Genomic DNA, 27,661 nt, shown 5'->3' with positions numbered 1-27,661 from the left:
GTTTTCTGATGTTGACACCTTTACTGGGTGTGTACCCGTAAGGAAGTGAGTACTCATTCAGTTCGTAAAAGCGACAAGTAGCCCGCATTATTCTCTGTCGCAAGAAGGGTTCCAGACATCTGGGATGGATTTGCTTAATTTGAGGTCGCTTGTCATTTTGCTGTCAGCTGTTGGTAAGATTAATGAATATATTCATTATTGTTAGGCCTACATTTAATAGTAAATACAAAATACTTTGAGTTGTGTTGGCTGGGTTTGTTTTTGAAGGCGCATTGCCGTTGTTCTAGTATAATGCCTTTTTCAGACCAATAATAGGCTAACATTATTTATAACTGTTCGCTAGTCCATTGCATAAAGCTTGCTCCTGTCTTGATGTCTATCACACACTTGTATGTTGAAGTGAACACCTGCATTCAAACCGGTTTCTCTCAGGATGCTGCAACGGGCAGAGTGTACTGCCAGCCGGCCCCTTGGAAGGAGTACAGGGAAAGAACATCACGTTCAAAACCATTATCATCCCCACAGATGTAGGCAACTTTATCACAGTATCTTGGAATTTCAACGGTGGTAGTGGACTTGTACCTGTTGTCACTTCTGCGCCTAAAGGAGAGACAGTTGGCGCTGGTTACGCAGGAAGAGTATCACTGAATTCATCCACCGGCGAATTAAAGCTGGGATCCTTGACGGCAAAGGATGCTGGAGACTATGCAGTGACTATGGTCACTAGTGCTGCTGTACAGCGCACAGGTACAACGTTGCTCAGAGTTCTAGGTGAGTACAGAAAGTCGTTGATCGCAAGCATGCGTAAAACGTTCATTGAATGCGTAAATTACCCGAAGTAGCCTACACATTTTGGCATATGTTTGCCAAAAATCTACTTTATTGTTATTTACAACCAACTGTTTTCGTCTATTCTATTTATTCCCAAGTAGACCCTACCTGGATGATAGGTATGCCCCTCCCCACAAATACCTCTTGATGTATAATTGCCCCAAAAATATTTTAAACGAGTAAAAAAAATGGTTCATGTCAAAAGGCAAAAACTATCAAAGTGAGAGATAACCTGAAAAGATGCTAAGGCTCAGGGTTTTATATCCATCTTAAGGGCGTGGCCCTTTAGCTTGGAAAATAGGGTTGTTCTTAACCACGACGTTGCGTCTGGACACAGCCCGTCTGGACACAGCCCGTCTGGTCTGGACACAACGTCGCGTGCGCGAGCGTCGCAAAATAAATTTAGAAATCCATGTTATTCAATTATTGCGCGCGCTCCAACGAGCGTCTGCGATGCCAAGGGCTAAAATAGAACTTCTTTCTATTTCTGACGCAGATCGCGCTGCAAGTCCTGCCTCTCCCATCTCCTCATTGGTTTTACCCATGTGGGTGATTGAAAGACTAACTGTGTTGCTGGTTGTCGTGGTAATACTATGAAAGTGTAGATGGATCACCATATAAGTCTGGAAGGAGGAGAGATGACTAGAAAAGGTTCGGTTGGCCGTTTTATGTGTGGATTAATTGTCGGAGTAGAGGACCTTGTGCATTTCAGGTAAAATAACAACTCAATGTTTAAATCCCAGGACAAATTAGCTAGCAACAGCAAGCTAGCTAAATAGGACAAATTAGCTAGCAAGTGCAAGCTAACTAGCTAAATTGCCATACATGTTTAATGCTTTTCGACCTTTCCCCAAATTAATGTCATTGGTTCAGAGTTTGTTTTGATATTTTAACCTGCGTGTCTTGATCGAGTTTGATGTAGGGGGAAAAAATGTATTTATGCACGATGGCGCAAGCGCAGCCGGTTTGGGTTCCGTGTTAGCCGTGGTATATTGACCATATACCACAAACCCCCGAGGTGGCTTATTGCTATTATAAACTGGTTACCAATGTGATTAGAGCAGTAAAAATACATGTTTTGTCATACCCATGGTATATGGTCTGACATTTGTTAATTTTACCTTTATTTAACTAGGCAAGTCAGTTAAGAACACATTCTTATTTTCAATGACAGCCTAGGAACAGTGGGTTAACTGCCTTGGTCAGGGGCAGAACGACAGATTTTTTCCTTTGATCTTGCAACCCTTCGCTGACATACCACGGCTGTCAGCCAATCAGCATTCAGAGCTCAAACTGCCCATTTTATAATTTACATTTTAGTAATTTAGCAAAGCTCTTATCCAGAGCAACTTACAGGAGCAATTAGAGTTAAGTGCTTTGCTCAAGGGCACATCAAAATATTTTTCACCCTAGTCAGCTCGGGCATTCAAACCAGCAACCTTTCAGTTATTGGCCCAACACTCTTAACCACTAGGCTACCTGCTACAGAGCTAGGCAACTGTGTGTGTGTGTGTGTGTGTGTGTGTGTGTGTGTGTGTGTGTGTGTGTGTGTGTGTGTGTGTGTGTGTGTGTGTGTGTGTGTGTGTGTGTGTGTGTGTGTGTGTGTGTGTGTGTGTGCGTGCGTGCAGTGTCACAAGGCATTTCCTAGATTGATGCTTAACCATGCCAGGATCACAAATTAGTTTTGCCATATCTCAGCTAGACACACAGCCTATGTGATGCAATTTCTCTTTGGGGGCTTACAGTGCATTTGGAAAGTATTCAGACCCCTTGACTTTTTCCACATTTTGTTACGTTACAGCTTTATTCTAAAATAGATTAAATCAAAAAATGTCCTCAATCTACACACAATATCCCATAATGACAAAGAAAAAACAGGTTTTAAAAAAACAGAAAAACATTATTTACAAAAGTATTTGGACCCTTTGCTGTGAGACTCGAAATTGAGCTCAGGTGGATCCTGTCTCCATTGATCATCCTTGAGATGTTTCTACAACTTGATTGTAGTCCACCTGTGGTAATTTCAATTGCTTGGACATGATTTGGAAAGGCACACACACCTTTCTATATAAGGTTCCACAGTTGACAGTACATGTCAGAGCAAAATCCAAGCCATGAGGATGAAGGAATTGTCCGTAGAGCTCCGGGAAAGGATTGTGTCGAGGCACATATCTGGGGAAGGGTACCAAAAAATGTATGCAGCATTGAAGGTCCTCAAGAACATAGTGGCCTCCATCATTCTTAAATGGAAGAAGTCTGGAACCACCGATACTCTTCCTAGAGCTGGCCGCCCGGCCAAACTGAGCAATCGGTGGAGAAGGGCCTTGGTCAGGGAGGTGACCAAGAATCCGATGGTCACTCTGACAGAGCTCCAGAGTTCTTCTGTGGAGATGCGAGAACTTCCCAGAAGGACAACCAGCACTCCACCAATCAGGCCTTTATGGTAGAGTGGCTAGACGGAAGCCACTCCTCAGTAAAAGGCACTTGGCAGCCCGCTTGGAGTTTGCCAAAAGGCACCTAAAGGACTGTCAGACAATGAGAAACAAGATTCTCTGGTCTGATTAAACCAAGATTGAACTATTTGGCCTGAATGCCAAGTGTCACAAATGGAGGAAACCTGGCACCATCCCTACGGTGAAGCATGGTGGTGGTAGCATCATGCTGTGGGATGTTTTTAGCGGCAGGGATTGAGAGAATATTCAGGATTGAGGGAAAGATGAACGTAGCAAAGTCCTTAATGAAAACCTTCTCCAGAGCACTCTGGACCTCAGACTGGGTTCACCTTCCAACAGGACAATGACCCTAAGCACACAGTCAAGACAACGCAGGAGTGGATTCTGGACAGGTCTCTGAATGTCCTTGAGTTGCCCGGCCACAGCCCGGACTTGACCCGATCGAACATCTCTGGAGAGACCTGAAAATAGCCGTGCAGCGACGCAACCCATCCAACATGACATCGCTTGAGAGGAACTGCAGAGAAGAATGGGAGAAACTCCCCAAATACAGGCGTGCCAAGCTTGTAGCGTCATACCTAAGACTCGAGGCTGTAATTGCTGCCAAAGGTGCTTTGACAAAGTACTGAGTAAAGGGTTTGAATACTTATGTAAATGTGATATTTCAGTTAATGTTTTTACATTTGCAAACATTTCTAAAAACCTGTTTTTGCTTTGTCATTATGGGATATTGTGTGTAGATTGATGAAGGAAAAACATGTTTTTAATCCATTTTAGAATAAGGCTGTAACGTAACAAAATGTAGAAAAAGTCAAGTGTTCTGAATACTTTCTGAATGCACTGTATGTCAAATTAAATGGGCAGTCAGTACATTTTTGTATAAATTAATGATATGTACCATAGGATTCTTGAAGAAAACAACTTTACACTACTTACACTACTTGCGCTGTTCTGTGAAGGGAGTAGTACACAGAGATCTTCAGTTTCTTGGCAATTTCTCGCATGGAATAGCCTTCATTTCTCAGAACAAAAATAGACTGACGAGTTTCAGAAGAAAGGCCTTTGTTTTTGGACATTTTGAGCCTGTAATCGAACCCACAAATGCTGATGCTCCAGATACTCAACTAGTCTAAAGAAGGCCAGTTTTATTGCTTCTTTAATCAGTACAACAGTTTTCAGCTGTGCTAACATAATTGCAAAAGGGTTTTCTAATGATCAATTAGTCTTTTAAAATGATAAACTTGGATTAGCTAACAAAATGTGCCATTGGAAGACAGGAGTGATGGTTAGTGAAAATGGGCCTCTGTAGATATTCCATTAGAAATCAGCTGTTTCCAGCTAATATAGTCATTTACAACATTAACAATGTCTACACTCTATTTCTGATCAATTTGACGTTATTGTAATAGACCAAAAAATGTGCTTTTCTTTCAAAAACAAGGACATTTCTAAGTGACCCCAAACTTTTGAACGGTAGTGTAGTTTAACTGTTGTTCCCCATCAGAATCGAAAATATAAGCTTGTTTTACTACAATGTTTGTAAACAAAGTAAATGTCAAACACTATATAGGCGCACAACATTGCTGAAATTATCATTTTGATATCATGGATGGTCAGTCCTTGCATCCATAGCTATGTCTGTGAATTTGAGAGTGGTTACATTTCTCCAGCCCAGTCCCTCAGATTTTTACCAAAACAGAAACGCTTATTGTTACTGATTTCTGTTTTTTAAATTTTTTACATTGCATAAAAGTACAGAGCTTCGTAATGGTATAGCATAAACTACAGTTGGAGAAAGCTATTGGAAAGCCCTGCTGCTTTAAAAGTTGATAATCTGGTATTCCCAGTTTTGAGGAAAAGCCTTTCAAAGTTTTCAGTTGTTAGAGAGCTGTTCTTTGTTTACTCCCGTTCAGCATTGTTCACACCCTCTTAAGCCTTAGCCCCACCGTTATCTTTAAAGCTGCACTATTTCCTGGTTGCAAAAATTCAAATAGTTCACCTCATTTCAGTTTATGTGACAAAACAAGCATGTATAGTGTAGAGAATCATTGTACCATCTAAACCACTGAAAAATATATTTTCCATGAGCAAAAATATAGCATTTTCAGCTGTTTGAAGCTGGTGTACAAAACTGAGTATAAAAGATGCAAAAACTAAACAACGGGAAGAGATTTAGCGCACATAGAATATATCTACCGTTTCTTAGGCTTGCTTTCAATGAGAATGACATATCTATAACTCACAGTTCTATGTGAATTTGTTCAGATCTCCCAATAAGTTACATATTGCAGCATTACGAATTCACATAGGGACAGTTGTCCGTCTACAGACGGTTGGCTGACAAGGTCACAAAAATGATGATGTGATTCTGAACGGTCAGATAGCTAGCAACAATGACAAGAAGCTGCCATGTGGGGAATCATAGGTGTCTCATTTCAGATAGTTTTATCTCGTTCTTGATACCATGTCTTGTTTTGAGTTTTTTATTTACTGATTTCATGATACACTCGTTGGTTCTATTACAGCCTGTGACATGGCAGACCAATCAGAAGTCATCCCTCTCCATGTCCAGTCCCTCTATTTCAACCAATCACTGCTAGTGGGAAGGTTCATGTCTTTTTTCGTAACTTACCAACTAGGCTCGTAATTTAACATTGTTATTAGTATACTGGTTTGTTATTAAAGTTCATATGTTCAAGAAGGAATTTCTGCCCTAAAAAATTTATTTCGATGCAAAAACTTTTTTTTACTTTGAAATGCCTCTCCTGTGAAGTAGTAACGTCCTTCATTTGCCCCCGTTCACGTGCTGCGCCACATATTCAAAGCTTTGAAGGATGGCAATGATGAGTCAGAACTGGGGAAAATGGCTTTCATGTTATGGCAAAGTGTAAAACCACTATAAGGTGATATACCATTTTATTAGGTCAGATTAAAATGACCCCTGTGTATTTTTGGTCAGTAAAATGCAGTTTAATCTATGACATCACAACCATTGAATGAGCACTTGTCCAGTTCACAACATATTCAGAAAGTCTTTGCTGACAACCTGTTATTTACTATTCAGGAGTTTAATGCTTTCGCTCCCTCCCCCTGGTCTTCCACTACCAAATGACATTGCTTTGCCTTAGAGTACAGCTTCATTAATCCCCCTCCCTCTGCCTCAAAACGCAAGTACTGACATAACAGTTACCCTGACGCCCCTTGACCTATTTGTCCATCACGTCACCTCATCCTCCCATTCACCTTCCTCTACCTCCGCCCTCCCCTCTTCAGAACCGGTCTCCGCCGTGACCATCACGTCCAACCTGGACGAAGCGGTCGAGTTCAACAGCACTGTGGTCTTGACCTGTTCGGCCAAAGGCTCCTTCCTCACGTACAAGTGGCTCAACGGCACCGCCCCGCTGGTCACCGACGGGAAGCATGTGACTTTGAGTGCAAACTACACAGTGCTGACCGTGGCTGGAGTGTTCAGGAAGGATCTGGTCGGACCCATCTACTGCACGGCCTTCAACAATCTAGAGAGCGAGAACAGTGCCCCCTTCAACCTCACTGTCCGCTGTAAGTACATGTGTTCTTATAGCCTGGTCTGACATCTGTTTGTGCTGTCTCGTCATTGTTATAAAGACAGCACAAACGGATCTGGGACCAGGCTAATATTCTTATCCATTGATTCCACTCACGTCTCTGCCAGGCTATCTGAAAGGTTCAGGTAATGTTTAGTTTAGAGTCTTAGGAGGCTTTGTGTGACTTGGTACACTCCCAGTAGGCGTTTCTACACCCAAACCCCTCTTCTGTTATGCTGAAATCACACCAACATTCCGAGCTCTAGTTTTATCAACACTTAGATATGATATTGAGCAGTAGATCAATTATTTTGTGTGCTGGCTTTAGAATAAGTCAAGCCAGCCGTTTTCTATATTGTAACAGTGAGCGGCAGGCGGATCTAAATCAGCCATCCATATCAGGCTAGTACAATGCGGGCGACAGGAAAATGCAGTACAGATAAGATCTACATTTCGTCATAGCCCCTCTGAATAGAGCACCTGGGAGGGGATCGACCTCTCGCGGCTTGTTTTTGTTAAGATTTTATGAGCTGCTACATTGTGGTTTGCAGCCTTAGGCCTACATTAAACACGGCCGAACTTAACTATTTTCCAATATATTTGCAGATGGGCCAGAAAACATCGCCACGACAGTCACCCCCACTGCTGAGGTCCAAAAGAAGGGTTCCAACATTACATTGACTTGCTCAGCCCAGTCTAGCCCTGCAGCTGTGCTTCAGTGGATCCACAATGGAGTCCTGCTCAATGTGATTGGCCCCAAGCTGGTACTGGACAACGTTGCCGTGGCACAGAGTGGAAACTACTCCTGCATGGCCAGCAACGCCAAAACCTTGCGATACCTGGAATCCACAACAGCCAAGTTCACTGTAGTAGGTGAGTAGGAGTGGAACCACAAGAGCCAATGAGATATCAAGGTTTTATACATGGATAGGAAGGGTGCTTTAGTGAATACAAAAGGGGGACCATGCACAGTATACTGTTAGAGACCTAGAGAGGCAAATCTTGCTCTAGTGGAAAGAAAAGTAGGGAAACAAGTTGTGTTCAGTTGAGCTGCAGTATTCTACAGAGGTTCTTGTCAGTAACAGTTCTTTCAGATGTTGCACTCATTACACTTTATTAGACTTGACGTGTTCTAGTTGAACTGTTATACTAATTACAAGGAAGTTGTTAAAATCCTTTGTACAATTTAATGTTTGTTTTCAGCCACTTTTAACACAGTTTCTTTCGAATTTGCCGTTAGTCCTCCAACCCTGTCTCAAAGAGATTGTATCATCCTTATTAAGGTGATACCATGAACAGACAGACTGAAACCTGTTTCCTGGCTTGGTGCCCCTGAAGGCATAACACCAAACACAGAATTTTTTTTCATGTAATTTTGAAGCATGCCGTAGACGTTTCAAACCCAGTGATCTCGTATCATGGCAACTTTGTACGTTCCCTCATAGGTTTTTAAAGCTAGTGAAATATGTGCTGCATGCCATGTAGTACAAAGAGTGCATGGAAACTGTTTACAACGGGAGACAGTCTACCATTTTGTGAGTGACTAAAACCTGCACGGTTGGGGGATGGTCTTTCAAATTGCCTGGAGTCCTTGAGTCGGGTGTTGTTTTGTAGAAGGAAGAGAGATTGGGGATGGGGAATTGGGGGGGGGGGTGATTGTTGCCCATTTAGCAGTCCTTTCAGTTATTCTATGAATGTTCCCCTGTACTTGGTAAACAGTAGTGACTTTAAGTCCAGTTATTCCATCATGAATCATAGAGTTACACATTTTACTTTTAATGACTGACTAAAACTGGGGAAATAGGAATTTGCCTCTGAAAATGTTTGCCGTCAAGCCTGACTCGACACTTATTGGCCAAAGTGTTGGTTAGGCAGTTGTGAGTCACCATTGAGGACCATGAACTTTGTGTTTAAAATATATTATCTTGGCATTAGTTTTCCAACACTCATTAGTCTGGAAAGGATAGATCGAGATTAACAAGACAGTGGTTTCACATGTTGTCCAAAACAAAAAGGCAAGGTTGGCCTTCAGTTCCAGTGAGCATGTTAATTGCATTATCTATTCATGTAGGTACTTTGGTTTTGGTTGGTGGACAAGTTTTTGGTACATCAGCCCATTCAAAGACTCATTGTAAAATAATTACATTTTATTTGATGTCACATTTTATGGAAACATGGCCTGATATAAGCTGGACAGTGATATAGCAGCTACCCATTGGCCACAGACGTCAATTCAACATCTATTCCACATTAGTTCAACGTCATTTCATTGAAATGATGTGGAAACAACGTTGGTTCAACCAGTGTGTGCCCAGTGGTTAGTTAGATGTAATGTCATTATGGTATAATGAAAGTACAATGTTTTATTTTATTTAATAGACATCGTCCAATCCATTCAACTGAAATCTAATGAATAGTTCATCAAGCTTCATGTGGTGTTTACGTTGTAAATACTTTAGTACTCTGAAATCTGGTAGTTGGAAGTGAAACCAGCTGTCTTTCAGAGTTATCATCTGGTCTGTGTAAACCCTAACTCCATTTGTCCTCTGTGTTTGTAGAGGCCATATCCGGCGCTAAGATCACAGGCCCCAATGGAACGCTCGTTGCAGGTAACAGCACGGCCACCCTGAGCTGCCAGGCAACCGCCGGCACCGCCGACACCCGAGTGTGGCTGAAGAATGGCGCGGCCCTGTCTCCTAGCAACAGGGTCGTGGTCTCGGCAGACAAGAGCTCGGTCACGATCAAGCCGGTGCAGAAGGAGGACAGTGGAGAGTACCAATGCAAGCTGACCAATGCTGTGAGCACAGACTCTGCCAGCCTCAAGATAGGGGTCAACTGTGAGTAGAAGGGCCTTCTGACCTCTTCACTGACCCTTAACACCGGTCGCAACCCTGACCCATCAAGGTTAAACAAAGTTAATTCTACTGTTACTTTGTTCATAAATGTTACAGTATCCAAAAAGAAAAGCTTTGTATTTCACCTAAATCCATGATAAATTGTCTGTATGCTACACTGCAGTATTATTTAGGTCAGAATGGCCAAATCCAGGGGAATTTCAAGTATAAAGCTAAAATTCTCCTTTCCATGTCACAGTTGGTCCTGAGACTGTGTCCGTGAAGGGGCTAAGTTTCGTAAAGGTGACAGAGCCAGTCATGCTGAAGTGTGCCGCGGTCTCTCTCCCTGCTGCCACCTACACCTGGAAGTTCAATGGGACGCTGACCGACGTGATGACAGCCGAGTACGTCATCGAAGCCGCTGTGGACAAGAACAGTGGAATTTACACCTGTGAAGCCAGCAACGCCGTCACCGGGCTGAGCACCTCTGTTGCCCACAAGCTGTCCGTCACAGGTTTGATTGTGGAGGCTGTAATACTATTCAACCATTTAGCACCATGGCTCTTAGGATGTCTTCTCACCCTAACTGTTGTAAGGATCTTCTACTTACAAATCATGTAGCACTGTCCACGTTTATCTCGTATGAAGCCGTTGCACTACTTTGAGATGTTCTGATGATGATGATGATGATAAATGACTGATTGTTCTTGGGATTCCGCAGAGGAGGGAACACTTGACGATGGTCTGTCTGGCGGGCAGATCGCTGGGATCGTCATCGGCGTGCTTATCGCCCTAGTGCTCATCATCGTAGGAGTCCGCTACATGAGACGGAAAAAACCACCGTGAGTTCCCTTGGTTCTACTTTTGATCCACTTATGCTATTCCATAGAAGCCAGTATGGCTCTTTTTGCAGACACAGCTGTTGTGTGTATTGATACACAATCTGTCATCGTCTCTGAATACCCTTCCTGTGCATCTACAGTTATCGCTTTCACTTCTCTCTTTCTTTGGCATCCTAGAACTTGTATGCCTGATTGTTACCAAGTACAGAATCTTCACTCTGTTCATAGCATCCAAACTCTCTGCACTCCCAAAGCCCTGTTTCAGCAAACTCTTTGTAGCTTTTCATATGCGTCCACATAGATAAGGTACTGATTTTGTTGGACAGAGCAAAGAGAGTTAAAGCAGACACAGGCTGACACGCCTCGCACATTCCAGCATTTGGCAACCGAAATCAATAAAAAAAACACCCCTTTCGGGTCATGGGCGTTCTGAACAAACCAGAAAGGGAGAAATATACCACAGGTGTCCTTGCTCAAAACCCTTTTTCTCATTGGATCTCCAGCTTGTTGGAGTACATGTTCACATTCTCATTCCTCACCCCTTCCTCACTAATAAGAGTGTTGTCGGCAGAACAGTAGTGCTGAGCAATTTGCGCTTTTTGTGATTGGTTTCGGTTCAATTATTAAAAAATAATCCCGGTTTTCAATTATTTTTTGAAACATTAAATGCACTATGCATTATGTGAGTTGAATGCTGTAAGAACACAGAATTAAACAATGAATAAAAGTCCCATGATGGTAGTGACTGCCATTACTGTGCATCACTTATTAACCATCATTTATCACTTTACTTTAATCAAATATTTCAGTTGTTGTGTATATTACATTTGTTTTATTTAAATACTTTATTATTTAATTCCAAGTCATCATCTGATCTCTATAGAGCTGCTGCCTATGCCGTCTGACAAAATCACTATTTTAGTAAAATCAAATCAAATTTTATTGGTCACACACACATGATTAGCAGATGTTATTGCGGGTGTAGCAAAATGCTTGTGCTTCTAGCTCCGACAGTGCAGTAATATATAACAAGTAATATCTAACAAATTACACAACATATACCCAATACACACAAATCTAAGTAGGAATGAATTAAGACTATATACATATGGGTGAGCAATGTCAGAGTGGAACGGACTAAGATACAGTAGAATAGTATAGAATACAGTATATACAGTTGAAGTCGGAAGTTTACATACACCTTAGCCAAATATATTTAAACTCAGTTTTTCACAATTCCTGACATTTAATCCTAGTAAAAATTCTGTCTTAGGTCAGTTAGGATCACCACTTTATTTTAAGAATGTGAAATGTCAGAATAATAGTAGTGATTTATTTCAGCTTTTATTTCTTTCATCACATTCCCAGTGGGTCAGAAGTTTACATACACTCTGTTAGTATTTGGTAGCATTGCCTTTAAATTGTTTAACTTGGGTCAAACATCTCAGGTAGCCTTCCACAAGCTTTCCACAATAAGTTTGGTGAATTTTGGCACATTCCTCCTGACAGACCTGGTGTAACTGAGTCAGGTTTGTAGGCCTCCTTGCTCGCACACACTTTTTCAGTTCTGCCCACAAATGTTCTATAGGATTGAGGTCAGGGCTTTGTGATGGCCACTCCAATACCTTGACTTTGTTGTCCTTAAGCCATTTTGCCACAACTTTGGAAGTATGCTTGGGGTCATTGTCCATTTGGAAGACCCATTTGCGACCAAGCTTTAACTTCTTGACTAATGTCTTGAGATGTTGCTTCAATATATCCACATAATTTTCCTGCCTCATGATGCCATCTATTTTTTGAAATGCACCAGTCCCTCCTGCAGCCAAGCACCCCCACAACATGATGCTGCCACTCCCGTGCTTCACGGTTGGGATGGTGTTCTTCGGATGCAAGTCTCCCCCTTTTTCCTCCAAACATAACGATAGTCATTATGGCCAATCAGACCAGAGGACATTTCTCCAAAAAGTGCGATCTTTGTCTCACATGTGCAGTTGCAAACCGTAGTCTGGCTTTTTTATAGTGGTTTTGGAGCAGTGGCTTCTTCCTTGCTGAGCGGCCTTTCAGGTTATGTTGATATAGGACTCGTTTTACTGTGGATATAGATACTTTTGTACCTGTTTCCTCCAGCATCTTCACAAGGTCATTTTGCTGTTGTTCTGGGATTGATTTGCACTTTTTGCACTATAGTACGTTCATCTCCAGGAGACAGCGTCTCCTTCCAGAGCGGTATGACAGCTGCGTGGTCCCATGGTGTTTATACTTGCGTACTATTAATTGTACAGATGAACGTGGTACCTTCAGGCATTTGGAAATTGCTCTCAAGGATGAACCAGACTTGCGGAGGTCTACAATTTCTTTTCTGAGGTCTTTGCTGATTTCTTTAGATTTTCCCATGATGTCAAGCAAAGAGGCATTGAGTTTGAAGGTAGGCCTTGAAATACATACACAGGTACACCTCCAATGACTCAAATGATGTCAATTAGTCTATCAGAAGCTTCTAAAGCCATGACATAATTTTCTGGAATTTTCCAAGCTGTTTAAAGGCACAGTCATCTTAGTGTATGTAAACTTCTTACCCACCGGAATTTTGATACAGTAAATTATAAGTGAAATAATCTATCTGTAAACAATTGTTGGAGAAATTACTTGTGTCATGCACAAGTAGATGTCCTAACCGACTTGCCAAAACTATAGATTGGTTAAAGAAATCTGTGAAGTGGTTGAAAAATGAGTTTTAATGACTCCAACCTAAGTGTATGTAAACTTATGACTTCAACTGCACATATCAAATTTATTCATATAGCCCTTCTTACATCAGCTGATATCTCAAAGTGCTGTACAGAAACCCAGCCTAAAACCCCAAACAGCAAGCAATGCGGGTGTAGAAGCACCAAAACCTAGGAAGAAACCTAGAAAGGAACCAGGCTATGAGGGGTGGCCAGTCCTCTTCTGGCTGTGCCGGGTGGAGATTATAACAGAACATGGCCAAGATGTTCAAATGTTCATAAATGCCCAGCATGGTCAAATAATAATAATAATAATCACAGTTGTCGAGGCTGAAACAAGTCAGCACCTCAAGAGTAAATGTCAGTTGGCTTTTCATAGCTGATCATTGAGAGTATCTCTACCGCTCCTGCTGTCTCTAGAGAGTTGAAAACTGCAGGTCTGGGACAGGTAGCACGTCCGGTGAACAGATCAGGGTTCCATAGCCGCAGGCAGAACAGTTGGAACTGGAGCAGCAGCACGGCCAGGTGGACTGGGGACAGCAAGGAGTCATCATCTCAGGTAGTCCTGAGGCATGGTCCTAGGACTCAGGTCCTCCGAGAGAGAGAGCGAGAGAGAGAAAGAAAGAGAGAATTAGAGAGAGCATACTTCAATTCACACAGGACACCGGATAAGACAGGAGAAATACTCCAGATATAACAGACTGACCCTAGCCCCCCGACACAAAACTACTGCAGCATAAATACTGGAGGCTGAGACAGGAGGGGTCAGGAGACACTGTGGCCCCATCCGACGATGGGGCCACAGATGAGTAATGCAAGATATGTAAACATTAAGTGACTAAGATACCGTAGAATAGAATAGAATACAGTGCCTTTCGGCGGCAGCCTCTAATGTGCTAGTGATGGCTGTTTAACAGTCTGATGGCCTTGAGATAGAAGCTGTTTTTCAGTCTCTCGGTCCCAGCTTTGATGCACCTGCACTGACCTCACCTTCTGGATGATAGCGGGGTGAACAGGCAGTGGCTCGGGCGGTTGATGTCCTTGATCTTTTTGGCCTTCCTGTGAGTTATTTCCTTCGTCAAAGTAAATAAGGCATATTTTCATGACTGCTGAATACAAACTATCAATCACTTAGATCATGTGTTTTCAGGTACCTCGCTAACCAACTGCTTTCTATCCCTCTCGATCGTGCGTGCATTCTTCTCTCCTCTCCGTGTCTGCCTGACAGAAACATACAGGCGTGCAATGGATTATGGCCATTGTAGTTAATTACCACGTTTGCTGCCCTAAACTATGTCGAATTTTGTCTTGTTGGAAACTACAACTCCTTACTACACCGCACAGTTCGGGCTTGATCTGATTGATCTCTAGAGAAACTACGCAATGTGCGCATTGAGCGCACAGAAAAAACCCGAAGGAGATGGAACTCAAATAATTAAACCTTGAACATCAATAGACAAGAACAGCTCAAGGACAGAACTACCTAAAACAAAATTAAAAGGCACACATAGCCTACATATCAATGCATACACACAAACTATCTAGGTCAAATAGGGGAGAGGCGTGGTGCCGCGAGGTGTTGCTTTATCTGTTTTTTGAAACCAGGTTTGCTGTTTATTTGAGCATTCTGAGATGGAAGGAAGTTCCATGCAATATGGGCTCTATATAATACTGTACACTTTCTTGAATTTGTTCTGGATTTGGGGACTGTGAAAAGACCCCTGGTGGCATGTCTGGTGGGGTAAGTGTGTGTGTCAGAGCTGTGTGTAAGTTGACTATGCAAACAATTAGGAATTTTCAACACATTAATGTTTCTTATAAAAAGAAGAAGTGAGGCAGTCAGTCTCTCCTCAACTCTTAGCCAAGAGAGACTGGCATGCATAGTATTTATATCAGCCCTCTGATTACAGTTAAGAGCGAAACGTGCCACTCTGTTCTGGGCCAGCTGCAGCTTAACTAGGTCTTTCCTTGCAGCACTGGACCACACGTCTGGACAATAATCAAGATTAGACAAAACTAAAGCCTGCAGAACTTTCTTTTTGGAGTGTGGTGTCAAAAAATCAGAGCATCTCTTTAATACAGCCAGTCCTCTCCCCATCTTTACAACCATTGAATCTATATGTTTTGACCATGACAGTTTACAATCTACGGTAACGCCAAGTAATTTAGTCTCCACAACTTGTTCAACAGCCACACCATTCATTACCAGATTCAGCTGAGGTCTAGAACTTAAGGAATGATTTGTACCAAATACAATGCACTTAGTTTTAGAGATGGTCAGGACCCGTTTATTACTGGCCACCCATTCCGAAACAGACTGCAAGTCTTTTGTTAAGGGTTTCAGTGACTTCATTAGCTGTGGTTGCTGATGCATATATGGTTGAATCATCAGCATACAGTACATGGACACACGTGCTTTGTTTAATGCCAGCGGCAGGTCATTGGTAAAAAATAGAGGGCATAGAGAGCTGCCCTGCGGTACACCACACTTTACATGTTTGACATTAGGGAAGCTTCCATTAAAGAACACCCTCTGAGTTATATTAGATACTGTAGCTCTGAATCCACGATATGGCAGAGGTTGAAAAGCCATAACACATACGTTTTTCAACAACAGGTTATGGTCAATAATATCAAAGGCTGCACTGAAATCTAACAGTACAGCTCCCACAATCTTCTTATTATCAATTTCTTTCAACCAATCATCAGTCATTTGTGTCAGTGCAGTACATGTTGAGTGCCCTTCTCTATAAGCATGCTGAAAGTCTGTTGTTAATTTGTTTATAGAGAAATAGCATTGTATTTGGTCAAACACCATTTTTCCAACAGTTTACTAAGAGCTGGCAGCAAGCTTATAGGTCTGCTGTTAGAACCAGTAAAGGCCGCTTTACCACTCTTGGGTAGCGGAATTACTTTGTCTTCCCTCCAGGCCCGAGGACAAAGACTTTCCTCTAGGCTCAGATAAAAATTTTGACAGATAGGAGTCGCTATTGAGTCAGCTGCCATCCTCAGTAGCTTTCCATCTAAGTTGTCAATGGCAGGAGGTTTGCCATTATTGATCGATAACATACATTTTTCCACCTCTTCCACACTAACTTTACAAAATTCAAACTTGCAATGATTTTCTTTAATTATTTGTTATTTTATGCATGAATACAATTGCTCGCTGTTCGTTGTTGGCATTTTCTGCTTAGGTTTGCCCACTTTGCCAATGAAATAATAATTAAAATAATTGCCAACATCAAATGGTTTTGTGATGAATAAGCCAAGATGAAAGATGAAGTTGAATTTGGCTTTCTTTCTTTATTTTTTTTTATTTTTTATATTTTTTTCTCCCTAATTTCCTGGTATACAATTGGTAGTTACAGTCTTGTCTCATTGCTGCAACTCCCATACGGACATGGGAGAGGTAAAGATCGAGAGCTGTGCGCCCTCTGAAACACAACCCAACCAAGCCCCGCTGCTTCTTGACACAATGTCCACTTAACCCGGAAGCCAGTCGCTCCAATGTGTCGGAGGAAACACCATGCACCTGGTGACCGTGTCAGCGTGCAGTGGGCTCGGGCCCGCCACAGGAGTCGCTAGTGCACGATGGGACAAGGACATCCCTGCCGGCCAAACCCTCCCCTAACCCGGACAACGCTGGGCCATTTGTGTGCCGTCCCATGGGTCTCCCGGTCACGGCCGGCTGCGACAAAGCCTGGACTCTAACCCAGAATCTCTAGTGGCACAGCTAGCACTGCAATGCAGTGCCTTAGACCACTGCGCCACTCGGGAGGCCAAATTTGTCTTTCTGCCCATAATTTAATTTAAAGTACTCCAAGGTTTTATTCCATCATTGTTTATATCAATGATATTGGCTTCATGATATAGTTTCTTCTTCTTTTTGTTGAGTTTAGTCACATCATTTCTCAATTTGCAGTAAGTAAGCCAGTCAGATGTGCAGCCAGACTTATTAGCCACTCCTTTTGCCCCATCACTTTCAACCATACAGTTTTGCAATTCCTCATCAATCCATGGAGCCTTAACAGTTCTAACAGTTAGTTTCTTAACAGGTGCATGTTTATCAATAATTGGAAGAAGCAATTTCATAAATTCATCAAGTGCAGTGTCTGGATGCTCGTCATTAATCACATTAGACCAACAAATATTTCATCCACATAAGAGTCACAGCAAAATCTTTTGTATGATCTCTTATACACTATTTTAGGCCCAGCTGTTGGAACTTTGGCTTTCCTGGATATAGCCACTATATTGTGATCACTGCATCCAATGGGTACGAATACAGCTTTAGAACAAAGTTCTACAGTATTAGTAAAAATGTGATCCATACATGTGGATGATCTTGTTCCTGTAGTGTTTGTAAACACCTTGGTGGGTTGATTAATAACCTGAACCAGATTACAGGCACTGGTTACAGTAAGAAGCTTCCTCTTGAGCGGACAGCTTAATGAAAACCAGTCAATATTCAGGTCCCCAAGAAAGTAGACCTCTCTGTTTACATCACATACACTATCAAGCATTTCACACACATTATTTAGATACTGACTGTTAGCACTTGGTGGCCTATAGCAACACACCTAAAGAAAAGGCTTTAGTTGTGCTAAGTGAACCTGCAACCACAACACTTCAATAACACTTGACATAACATCCTCTATAAGCATTACAGGGATATGGCTCTGAATATATACAGCCACACCTCCCCCATAAGCATTTCTGTCTCTTCTATAGATGTTATATCCTTGTATTGCTACTGATGTATCATCAAATGAATTATCTAAGTGAGTCTCAGAAATGGCTAATATATGAATGCTATCTGATGTTAGCAAGTTATTGATTTCATGAATCTTATTCCTAAGGCTACATATATTAATATGGGCTATTTTCAGCCCTTTCCTGGGTAGCTTATCAGAGATAGACATGATACTGAAAAGAGCAAACAAAGCAAGAGAAAAAAATGTACATTCAGCCGTCCATTAATCACTTGGTGTGTGTGTGTACTGCGGGGTTGAAGCTACGAACCCATAGGCTTGGCTCTCTCATCCCTTCCAGGCTTCTGGGAGGGAGGGTGGACCATGAGCCTGTCATGACGGATGTAAGCAATGTCCCCACGCGCTCTGGCAGCTTTCATGGCTGGGATCAGTTCTTTCCACTTCTGGCGCACAGCTTCAGGATAGTCCTCGTTGAGGAAGATCTACGTTCCGCTCAAGTTCTTGGCTCTTTCCAGAACAGCTACCTTGTCCTTGAACCTCAGGAACTTGACCACTATTGGCCTGGGCCTATCACCTGGGCCGGTGGTGGGTTTTCCAGTCCTGTGGGCGCGCTCCACCTCAATCTTCCTGCGGTCCATCTTCAGTTTCTCAGAGATCATTTCCCTCACTTTGTCCTCAGACTCCGTCCAGGTCTCATGTGGAGATTCTGCAATTCCATCCACAACCATGTTGTTCCGCCTTGATTGTCCCTCGAGATCTGATTTATCTTTAGTCTGATTTATCTGTTATTGTTTTTGTTATCATGGATTCACACACAGAACTGATGTCCTCTCTCAGTGACTTACAGATTGTTGTCATCTTGCCGTTCTCCTGTTTCAACTCATCGAGCTGACCCTGGGAGAACTGCAAACTGTTCTTCAGGTCCTGGACCTCTCTGGTCAGGTCGTTCATTCTTTTATTAGTAGAATCCACGAGTATTTGGACAAAACACTTTAAGCTATTTTGTTGTTGTTGTAACAACTGCTTGTAGGTCTTTTTTGTTCGTTTAAAAGAACCTTCACGTGTGATAGAGTCGTGGGCTGCGTTAAAGAAAACCCGCTAGCTTGATATGCAGCTAGCTAGCAGCCAGGCTAGCAGTGACGCCAAATAGCTCCTCAGACCCGTCCTTGGTCGGCAGGATCACTGGAAAGAGATAGACAGTCCCAGCAACTGATGCCAACTGCGTCACCGGATTCAAACTAAGAAGCTAGCTACCAAGAACTTTCCAATACACTTTCAAACAAACTTTTCAAACAAAACCGAGCTCTTCCTCGTTCCACATTCAACAGGATGTGACGCTATATTAAAACAAGGAAATGGAAATAAAGTTACATGGATTTCTGATGCAAATGTGAACCCAACCACCTTCATCCAGACAGGAAGATGAGCCCCCAGATAACCAACCAGCATGACACGCATTTCTAACCGCTTGCTCTGTTTCACCGAAAGTGCAGACTTCCTACCAGAGAACTAACAAGCTGACAGCCAGTGAACAAGGGGAATGCAGTATGTTGTTGAAAGCAGATACCTGGTTGGTCAGGTTTAGACCGCCCTGTGTGCACGACTGGGTTCACACACAGCTGCACACTTGTTTAATTGGGAGAGGGACTGGCGGGTGCAAAGGCAGATACTGTTTCCTGATTAGTGTGATAAGTGGCTGCACAGCAGGCCAGGCCCCTATGTAAGATGGGGATTAGCGATTTACAGGTGCTGACATTGTAGGTTTCTGGTAAAGGTCACTCTTTATAGTGAGCAGATTTTTTTCCACCGGTTGAGCATATAAATGTCTGTCTCAGGTATACACTGAATCTGTTTAACCATGTTCTAATATATGTCACTGGACACTTTTACAGAGTATCCAAGTGATTTAAGCAACTAAGATATGATTCTGTTGATATTGGCTCGATCAATACCATGACGACATGTATACAGTAGATAAGTGTTCCAAAGATCTGCGTGTGTTTATCCTGACTCTTCCTACTCATTCTGCCTGGCCTTGTCAGCCTGGATCAACGCTGTGGGTTTCAGTATTTTGAAAACACAGTTGGACCACATTCCAACACTCTCTCTAGCCTCACACTCAGGAGCGGAAGATTCCATCTCAACAGCGGGGTCCGCCACTTTTTTCGCTCCTCTGAATCCTCTTAAGATAACAAGCTGTCTGGGCGTGGTGCCCCCGAGCAGTGGAACAGACCCTTCCAGCCGAGCTTAAGCCTCTCTTCTCATTTCTGACGGACTAGAGAGGTGGACATAGTGTCAGTGGAACAATGATTAGATAAGGGGAAGATATGCTCTTCTTTATCGTCCACAATTGGAAATTGTTCTTCCCAGGATAGTCACTGGGGATAGGGGAGATGCTGAGTTGAGAGTATGGTTGGAATGTCACCGTCGTGTCTGCACAGGTCTCTCTCTCTCTCTTTCTGTCCATCTCGCTCTTCTTCTCGCCTCATCTGTCTTTTGCCGTCTGTCATTCTAACATTCTTACTCTACAATCCTCTCTTCCACTCGGTTCCCTCTTTAAGTCCCAGTGGCAGGTAAGAGAGGACAGTTTCCTCCATACGGTTTGTCCTGAGGGCCATTCCACACGGACATATTCATATGTCTGTGAAGACATGCCGTAATTCAGCCATAGTACTGGTAGACGGGCACATCTGCAGGAACAAAGCGAAGACCGTCAAGTACCCGTAGTTGATATTGTAGTTATTGAGTCGTCCTCTTCCTGTGTTGTCTACTGCTCTTATCAATGGTGTACAACTAGGCTAAATGCTCTGATGCTTTCTGAGATGAGATCCCAGCATAAAAAAGGTTACAGTATCTACCAACACTGCTCGTGTTTGTCAGGGCATTGGGGTCTGTTCATTAACCCTTTACACTCGTGGGAATTGGCCTATATGGATAGAGCTAAATAGAAATGTTTCTTACAGAAGGAATATGAAAAACATAACCATGGTATCCATTAAAAGGAAACCGTTTGGAGATTATGGGAAAATGATTCAACTATAGGTGAGGACAAAACAGTTAATTAAACACAAGATTGAATCCAAACATTACACTGTTGATTTTATGTGCATTTTACATTTACTGTACTTTTCGCCGCATTTGTTGTTATCGAAATCTAAAAATACTCTGGATACATTCAGTAACATGATAAGAATATTAATGGGAAAAATGTGGTGTAGGTGCAACATAAGACAAAAAGACATGAAATTGTTTGAGGTCTAACTGGTGTCTCTAAGTGGCTACACACCTCTCCAAAGTGTGCACAGTTCCTAAGTAATGTCAATGCACTTTTAGGACTCAAACTATACTGCCCTACCAAGCAAAATAGCAGTAACTGCTCATAAAGTGAAACTGAGAAAAATGACTTCGAAGTTTATTGTCCAGCCAAATGAATTGTAGGCAGATCATTGGAGATGTGATTATCTGTCTTACTATGAGGTTATTTTTTATTATTATTGGACCCTGACCTCTGACATGACCTTTGACCCTAGACGGCATTTACTGCCTTGCTTGGTACACCCACTGGAATATGTTTCCATTACAATTTTTTTTTTTACACAAGCTTGTGTTAACATGTTTATTTGACTTTATTTTGTGGCTGTCAGTGTTTATATATAGTTTGATACTTGTGTCAGCAAAGAACAATAAATAATACCAAGGTAAACCGTAGACACTGCAGCCCAAACTCAGTGAAACCAAGGTAAAAGGCAGTAACTGATGTGAGTGATGGCAGTTTGTGCCTTTTTCCAGTCACTGCAAACATGAACCCCCATTTTCTACATAACACAACACAATGGAGGCAGGATATGATATTTGTCTTCATGATAAAGCATATATTTAATGTATAACAAATGTAAATAACTCATGTTTGACCAAATGTGCAGTTACTGCTCTTTTGCTTGGTACGGCAGTATAAGGTGCTATTTTGAACTGTCCTAGCTGTACTGTTGAGGAACTAAAGCAAGCAGACTTGTAGCTGTTTTGCTTGGAACACAGTCCTGCATCCCCGCCATCACACAATTACTGTTGGTGTTTACACATTCCAAAAACAGTCCATTATAAATCGCAATCTGGTCAGGTAGGCATCATTTGAAAGCGCGCTCTATTGCCACCATGGCTTGCTAAGTTACAAAATACGATGTTACAGCGTTAGGCTTTCACAAGGCAATTCAGAGAAGCAGATCGTAAGGTTGGTAGGCATAGAATAGAGCCACGAGGGCATTCAGATGTGTGTTCCCCGCCAACTTTCTTCACAATATGACAAACATAGGCCCGTTCTGTTCAGAACAGCCAGCGTATGATGCCATGTCATCTTGTAACTGTACATTTAAGCATTGTGATCATAAATATTGACAATTAAGAACGGCCTCCTGCGTGGCGCAGCGGTCTAAGGCACTGAATCGCAGTTACTGTACAGCCACTGCATTCCAATTTAGGTGCTTATCAGTGTTCAAATCTGCCATTTTCAACCCGTATATGGGGTTAAATTGTAAAAGAGCTACCTATGGGCATTCCATCAAAGAAATAAGGAGACATAATTCCTTTGAAATGATAGCTGCCTGTCTATATTTGTTGCTGTCATGTGGGTATATGATCTAAAATCAAGTCATTCAGGATGTCAAAGCAAAGTTATCATCCCCACAACAGTGAGGCGTCTTGTTTGCTCAAATCCCTTCAAAGCGAGGTCATCGTTCCACTAATCGGCACTATTTTCTTTCACGTTCTGTTTCAGGATCGAGTCGCCATACTAGAAGAGAGCCCCGAGGAAAGCTGGTAAGTCGCTCTGTGATAACTCCATATTATCCTCAAGTTGTTTGCGTTCCCTTGTCAGGCGACGCAAGCTAGCATTATCCTCTGTTGTAACAGCAGTTATCAAGGCTGTCTCCAGAGCCTGGGACAAACATATCCTTGTTGATGACATTCTTATTGCACTGTGTCTGAAGTTATAGCTACCATTCTATGGTGCCACTCCCTATCACACAAGTCTGACCTGAAAGGCCTCTGCCTTTCAGATAAGAATGTTGACTTTACACATACTGTAGGGAGTGGGCACCAAGTCCGATTCTGGCATAGCTACAGAAAATCTGTGTGCTTCTTTCGTCTGAATGAACAAGGCAAAGATCCTCATTTGGGCTATTAGCATTTTGGGAGTTGAAGTAGAACAAAAGCCAGTAGATACTGTATAGCCTAACTATTGCCAATGTTCACCTAAGAGGTGAAAGACTTTCAGATGAGGGATGATGGGGGGGGGGGGGGGGGAGTCATTTAACTTCAGAAGTAATTTTTTTACTATAGTGTTCTTAGTGATAAACTATAAGTCATGTGACCCCTTTCTTCTCGCTCACAGGAGCTATCAACCCAAAGAATCAGCCAATTATTCCCCTCAAGATCCATCTCTGCAGTCGGGAAGACCAATCAGGTGGAACCCTCCCCCAGGTCGGTCCAGCGATACGAACATTTCATCACAAAGCCCACATAACCACAGGGGTCACAACATTCCTCCCTAGGAGCTGGTCATCTCCTTTGAAAATGGTGGTGTGTCTGGGACTCTGGGTCATTGTGCTTGGATTGGACCGGAAAGCTCCAACGCATCTATCCCGTCTAACATCTATCTGTCTGTATGGACTTATTTTCCTTCACACACGTTCCCTCCTCTCCATCCAGCCCATTGGCTAAGGTAAACAGCTTCCACCACTCCATGGGATGCTGGCCACCTTCGCAAAACAGAGGAATGTCATCGCTTACATCAATTTCTCCACATATTCCTTAGGAAATTAAATGCATAGACTTGAGCGATGGTGATGCCCTGTCCGTAACGAATTATCATTTTAGCTTTGAGGAACTGGAGGAGGATTTAGTGGGGGCAACATAATGTAGAAGATTGTAAGGCTTAGTCACTTGGTCACTCCTCACTGATCACAACATCAAGGCGAATGGGCAAATATCGTCTGAAACTTTGAAACACCTGACGGACACAGGTTCATAAATCTGACGTTACCACCGCCGTGTCTCTGCTTGATCCCAAGGGTCGTTTTTTTTTCTTTTCTTTTTTTTTACATCTGCAAGATCTGCTCGTAAGAGCTTCATGTCAAAACAGCAACGACAAGATCCAACACGCAGCAAATGTTAGGGGGAGGGGAAAAAAAGGTAAGAATGTTTTTGTGGGCAAAGACATTCTTTGGTTTTGGAGGGAAAATGTGTGTGAGTCAGGGCTGTACTAATGAGTTTCATTATTTGTTGTATTCCACTTTTAAAATGGATCCATCGTTGAAATTTGAATATTGTTTGTATTATTTTGGCTTTTGTAGTATAATCCCCCAAAAAATACAAAAAGTGTGTTTTTAGGACCATAAATTAACAACTGCCATTTTATGTTTACTGTAACACAACCCCTTTTTACCTACTTCTTAGCTTTGTGAAAAACGACATCCTTGTTTTTAGTCACTAGTATTTATTGTTTGAAACCTTAGTTGAATACATTGAGCTGATGGTGTTTTTTTTTATCCAATGAATGATAATGAGTAGTTTGACAGCACACACACCTTCAGTTAGAACACACAGTACTATGGGTTGAGTTCATTATCTGTTGTGTTTTCTCCCACTTTTGAATGGCATGAACAGTAGTTACTCTTGTAAGCCTGGTAATGTTAATGTCACTTGACCGTGGAAGGGGTTTATTTTGTGGTTTGACCTACTCTGTTAAACCATGCAATTATATACAGCATTCGGTCTAATGAAACAGAAAGACACACACATAAAGACAGATACACAGACACCAGAACTTGAGCACAGTAACCAACTAGATCCATTGATCCACATTGGTCTAACCACTGCATTTGATTTAGTCATATGGCTCATTAGTTGTCAAAGAGATCTAAATAAGGAACTTGATTCACTGAGTACGAATGAGATTGTTGCGTTTTTGTCTAGTTGGTTTAATTCTTGAAGATGACCAGGGAGAAATTGACAACTTTACCTGAAGTTTTTTTTAGTTTTTTTTACTGTGGGATAGACCAGCTCAAATGAAAAATGGCACATCAATAAACTGCTCCCTTTGTAAATATGATTTACTTCATGTAAATGTGAACTGTAATGAACATTGTATTTTTTAGGCTTGACATTCTGTCATCTATTTGGGGTTTCTTGCTCAATCTTAATTTGAATATTTCAAAATATCATACATTTTCTCAGGTTGTTTGGAATAATGCGTATTATTCTTTAACGACTGAACTGCCTATATTCATGAATCATTTTCTCTTTGTATAGACACGCCTCTGAGATGTTTGTTTTAGTTTATTTATTCTTCTGTTGCTACTGCCATTTGCTTTTGTTACAGTCTGGTTTATTTCCAAAATGAACTTTACTTCCTGTGTCTAGCTAACCAACCCCAGTCTCTGTATTTCTCGCTCTCTCTCTCTCTCGCTCGCGCTCTCCTATTTGTTCCTGGGATTTGGAATGACACAACATAAAGGCGGACCAACGGTTCATTTTTTAAATCCTCTTTACTGGTGAGAACCAAGAGGATTTCTGTCTCGCTGCAGTTGGGGTGTGTGTGTGTGTGTGTGTGTGTGTGTGTGTGTGTGTGTGTGTGTGTGTGTGTGTGTGTGTGTGTGTGTGTGTGTGTGTGTGTGTGTGTGTGTGTGTGTGTGTGTGTGTGTGTGTGTGTGTGTGTGTGCGCAATGGTGTTCTCCTCTCCTGCCCCACCAGTGTCCCTGTTTCTTCACAGGTATACCTCAGAAAGAAAGAAAGAGTGTAAAGACCTGCTTTAACAACAGAGACAAGGAATCCCTGTGGTGGACAGGTTGTGTGCTCAGGGTGGGAAACCGACACCCTGAGCACAGGGGTGGGTTAATTAAAGCATCCATATATTATCCGAACCACATTTACATTTGACGTGGATTTGATCCTCTTGTAAACACATTCATATAAAATGAGCTAACCTGTCTAAATTAGGTCTACTGTTGAGTGCAGTTAGAATGGGAATATGAATGTGCAGATGAACAAACACTACAAGGTGCAGGAGGTGCTTGGTAGTGACCAGGCTATCAAGTTCATTTTCCTTGAGTCAACAATGGCTTTTTTTTTTTTTACTGTTGGTCTGGTTGGGTGTTAAAACAATGGGACAATTGTGTAACACTGTACTTGAATGTAAAAGAAAACTCAATAAAATGTAGTGTACAAAAATATCCCTGGATCCCTTTTATGTCATAAGATTTCAACTCATCTAGGATCTCAACCTTTTTGTTGTTAGCGTATTAGGTTTCTTGGGTTAAAAGTGCTGTGCATGTCTAACAACGGTGTGTAATAAGGCATGACATCAAATCTACTGAATGTAGAATGTTTCTGAGCAATTATCTTGAAAATGAAAAGAGGAGTTTGTATACTTCCTTAATAACTTGATTGTAAGATGTAACACTTAGTTGTGGTTTAAATGTACGTTCAAAAACTCTGTCACTCTCAGGAAGGTGTGCCTGCATAGGAGATATTAGCTCATGAATAAGTCTGCTTGGCAGATCGAGTGAATGTTTGTCTCACCCATGAACAGTGTAGGCGAAAGAATAGTCCGCAGTTACAAATGAGGACTTTCAGGTTTTTCTCATTGCGACACTGGGATATGGCAGCCTTGAGAGAGGAAGGTGAGGAGGTTTCGGTACTATGACTGTAATTCACCAACCTGGCTTACTGCAGATCAGGGCTGTCATTACCCTACCCTGTAATCATGCTCAGACCGGCCAATCTGTGCCTCCCTTTTTTTTTTTTGTAGTCGGCACATTAATATGGTAGTAACCTGAGTCCAAATGTATGCAACTTCACATTGTTCCTTGTGAAAATGTTCCCCCTTTTTTTTTTTACAAAGTAGCTTTTAAGTTTGTTTGCTTGTTTGTGTGCTTGTTTTCATTGACCAAAGAATTGAGAAAAAGTGAAGAAATCAGTTTTGAACAAAATGATAATGTAATGTGTGAGTCATCATGACTAACTGTGTGTGTATATCTGTCATAGCTATGAGTGAACCGCCAACCGTTTGTTATATGCGCAACAGGAAAATAGATTGTGAACGTAGAGAAGAAAAAAATACATGTTTATAACTGATAATTGATCACATGGTGCAAGAATGACAGCAATTAATTGACTATTGAATGTTTTGATGGACACAGCTTTGTAGAACCAAAACATACATTGCCTATGCTCAACAAACGCGAACTCGAGAACGAATCGTTGTAGGGGCTGCAGTTCGCGAACGACTGTGCTTACCACCTTGCCTGGCAACCCAGACTTGTTCCGACCAAACACTACGCCATGCTCGCGGATGTTAGTTTCTTCTCCGGATTGAGAAGTATGTAGAAAACGACAGACCAGCGGAAGAGTCGTCAGGCTACTTATTACCCTCACGGCAGTCAAGCAATGCATTCTGCCAAAAACCGTTCACAATCTAGTCCAGTTGCAGCCACAACTAGACCTTGTTTCAGATGTATCAAGAAATAATCTTATACACTGAACAAAAATATAAACGCAACATGTAAAGTGTTGGTCCCATGTTTCATGAGCTGAAATAAAAGATCCCAGAGATTTACATTTAAGTCATTTAGCAGACGCTCTTATCCAGAGCGACTTACAAATTGGTGCATTCACCTTATGATATCCAGTGGAACAACCACTTTAC

General features: G+C 42.0%; 1 protein-coding gene across 1 annotated transcript; it reads left to right on the top strand.

Annotated features, from left to right (window-relative positions):
* On the top strand, positions 1–26,186 carry LOC106569982 (carcinoembryonic antigen-related cell adhesion molecule 6). The gene is made up of 9 exons (XM_014141794.2): positions 1–173; positions 433–771; positions 6,558–6,842; positions 7,454–7,720; positions 9,406–9,684; positions 9,941–10,195; positions 10,403–10,523; positions 22,733–22,773; positions 23,348–26,186. The coding sequence occupies exons 1-8, from the start codon at positions 125–127 to the stop codon at positions 22,749–22,751; spliced, it is 1,614 nt and encodes a 537-aa protein (XP_013997269.1). The 5' UTR covers positions 1–124; the 3' UTR covers positions 22,752–22,773; positions 23,348–26,186.
* The last annotated feature ends 1,475 nt before the right edge of the window (positions 26,187–27,661 follow it).

Source organism: Salmo salar, chromosome ssa14 (assembly GCF_905237065.1).
Source record: "Salmo salar chromosome ssa14, Ssal_v3.1, whole genome shotgun sequence".
NCBI lineage: Eukaryota > Metazoa > Chordata > Actinopteri > Salmoniformes > Salmonidae > Salmo > Salmo salar.
The sequence above is the reverse complement of the archived record's forward strand: the minus strand, read 5'-3'. Positions and strand labels throughout refer to the sequence as shown.

Excerpts from the sequence above, each read along its gene's own strand:
- LOC106569982 (XM_014141794.2), top strand. The coding sequence starts at position 125 with ATGGATTTGCTTAATTTGAGGTCGCTTGTCATTTTGCTGTCAGCTGTT. Across the intron at positions 6,843-7,453 it reads CTTCAACCTCACTGTCCGCT|ATGGGCCAGAAAACATCGCC; the intron begins GTAAGTACATGT and ends ATATATTTGCAG. Across the intron at positions 7,721-9,405 it reads AGCCAAGTTCACTGTAGTAG|AGGCCATATCCGGCGCTAAG; the intron begins GTGAGTAGGAGT and ends CTGTGTTTGTAG.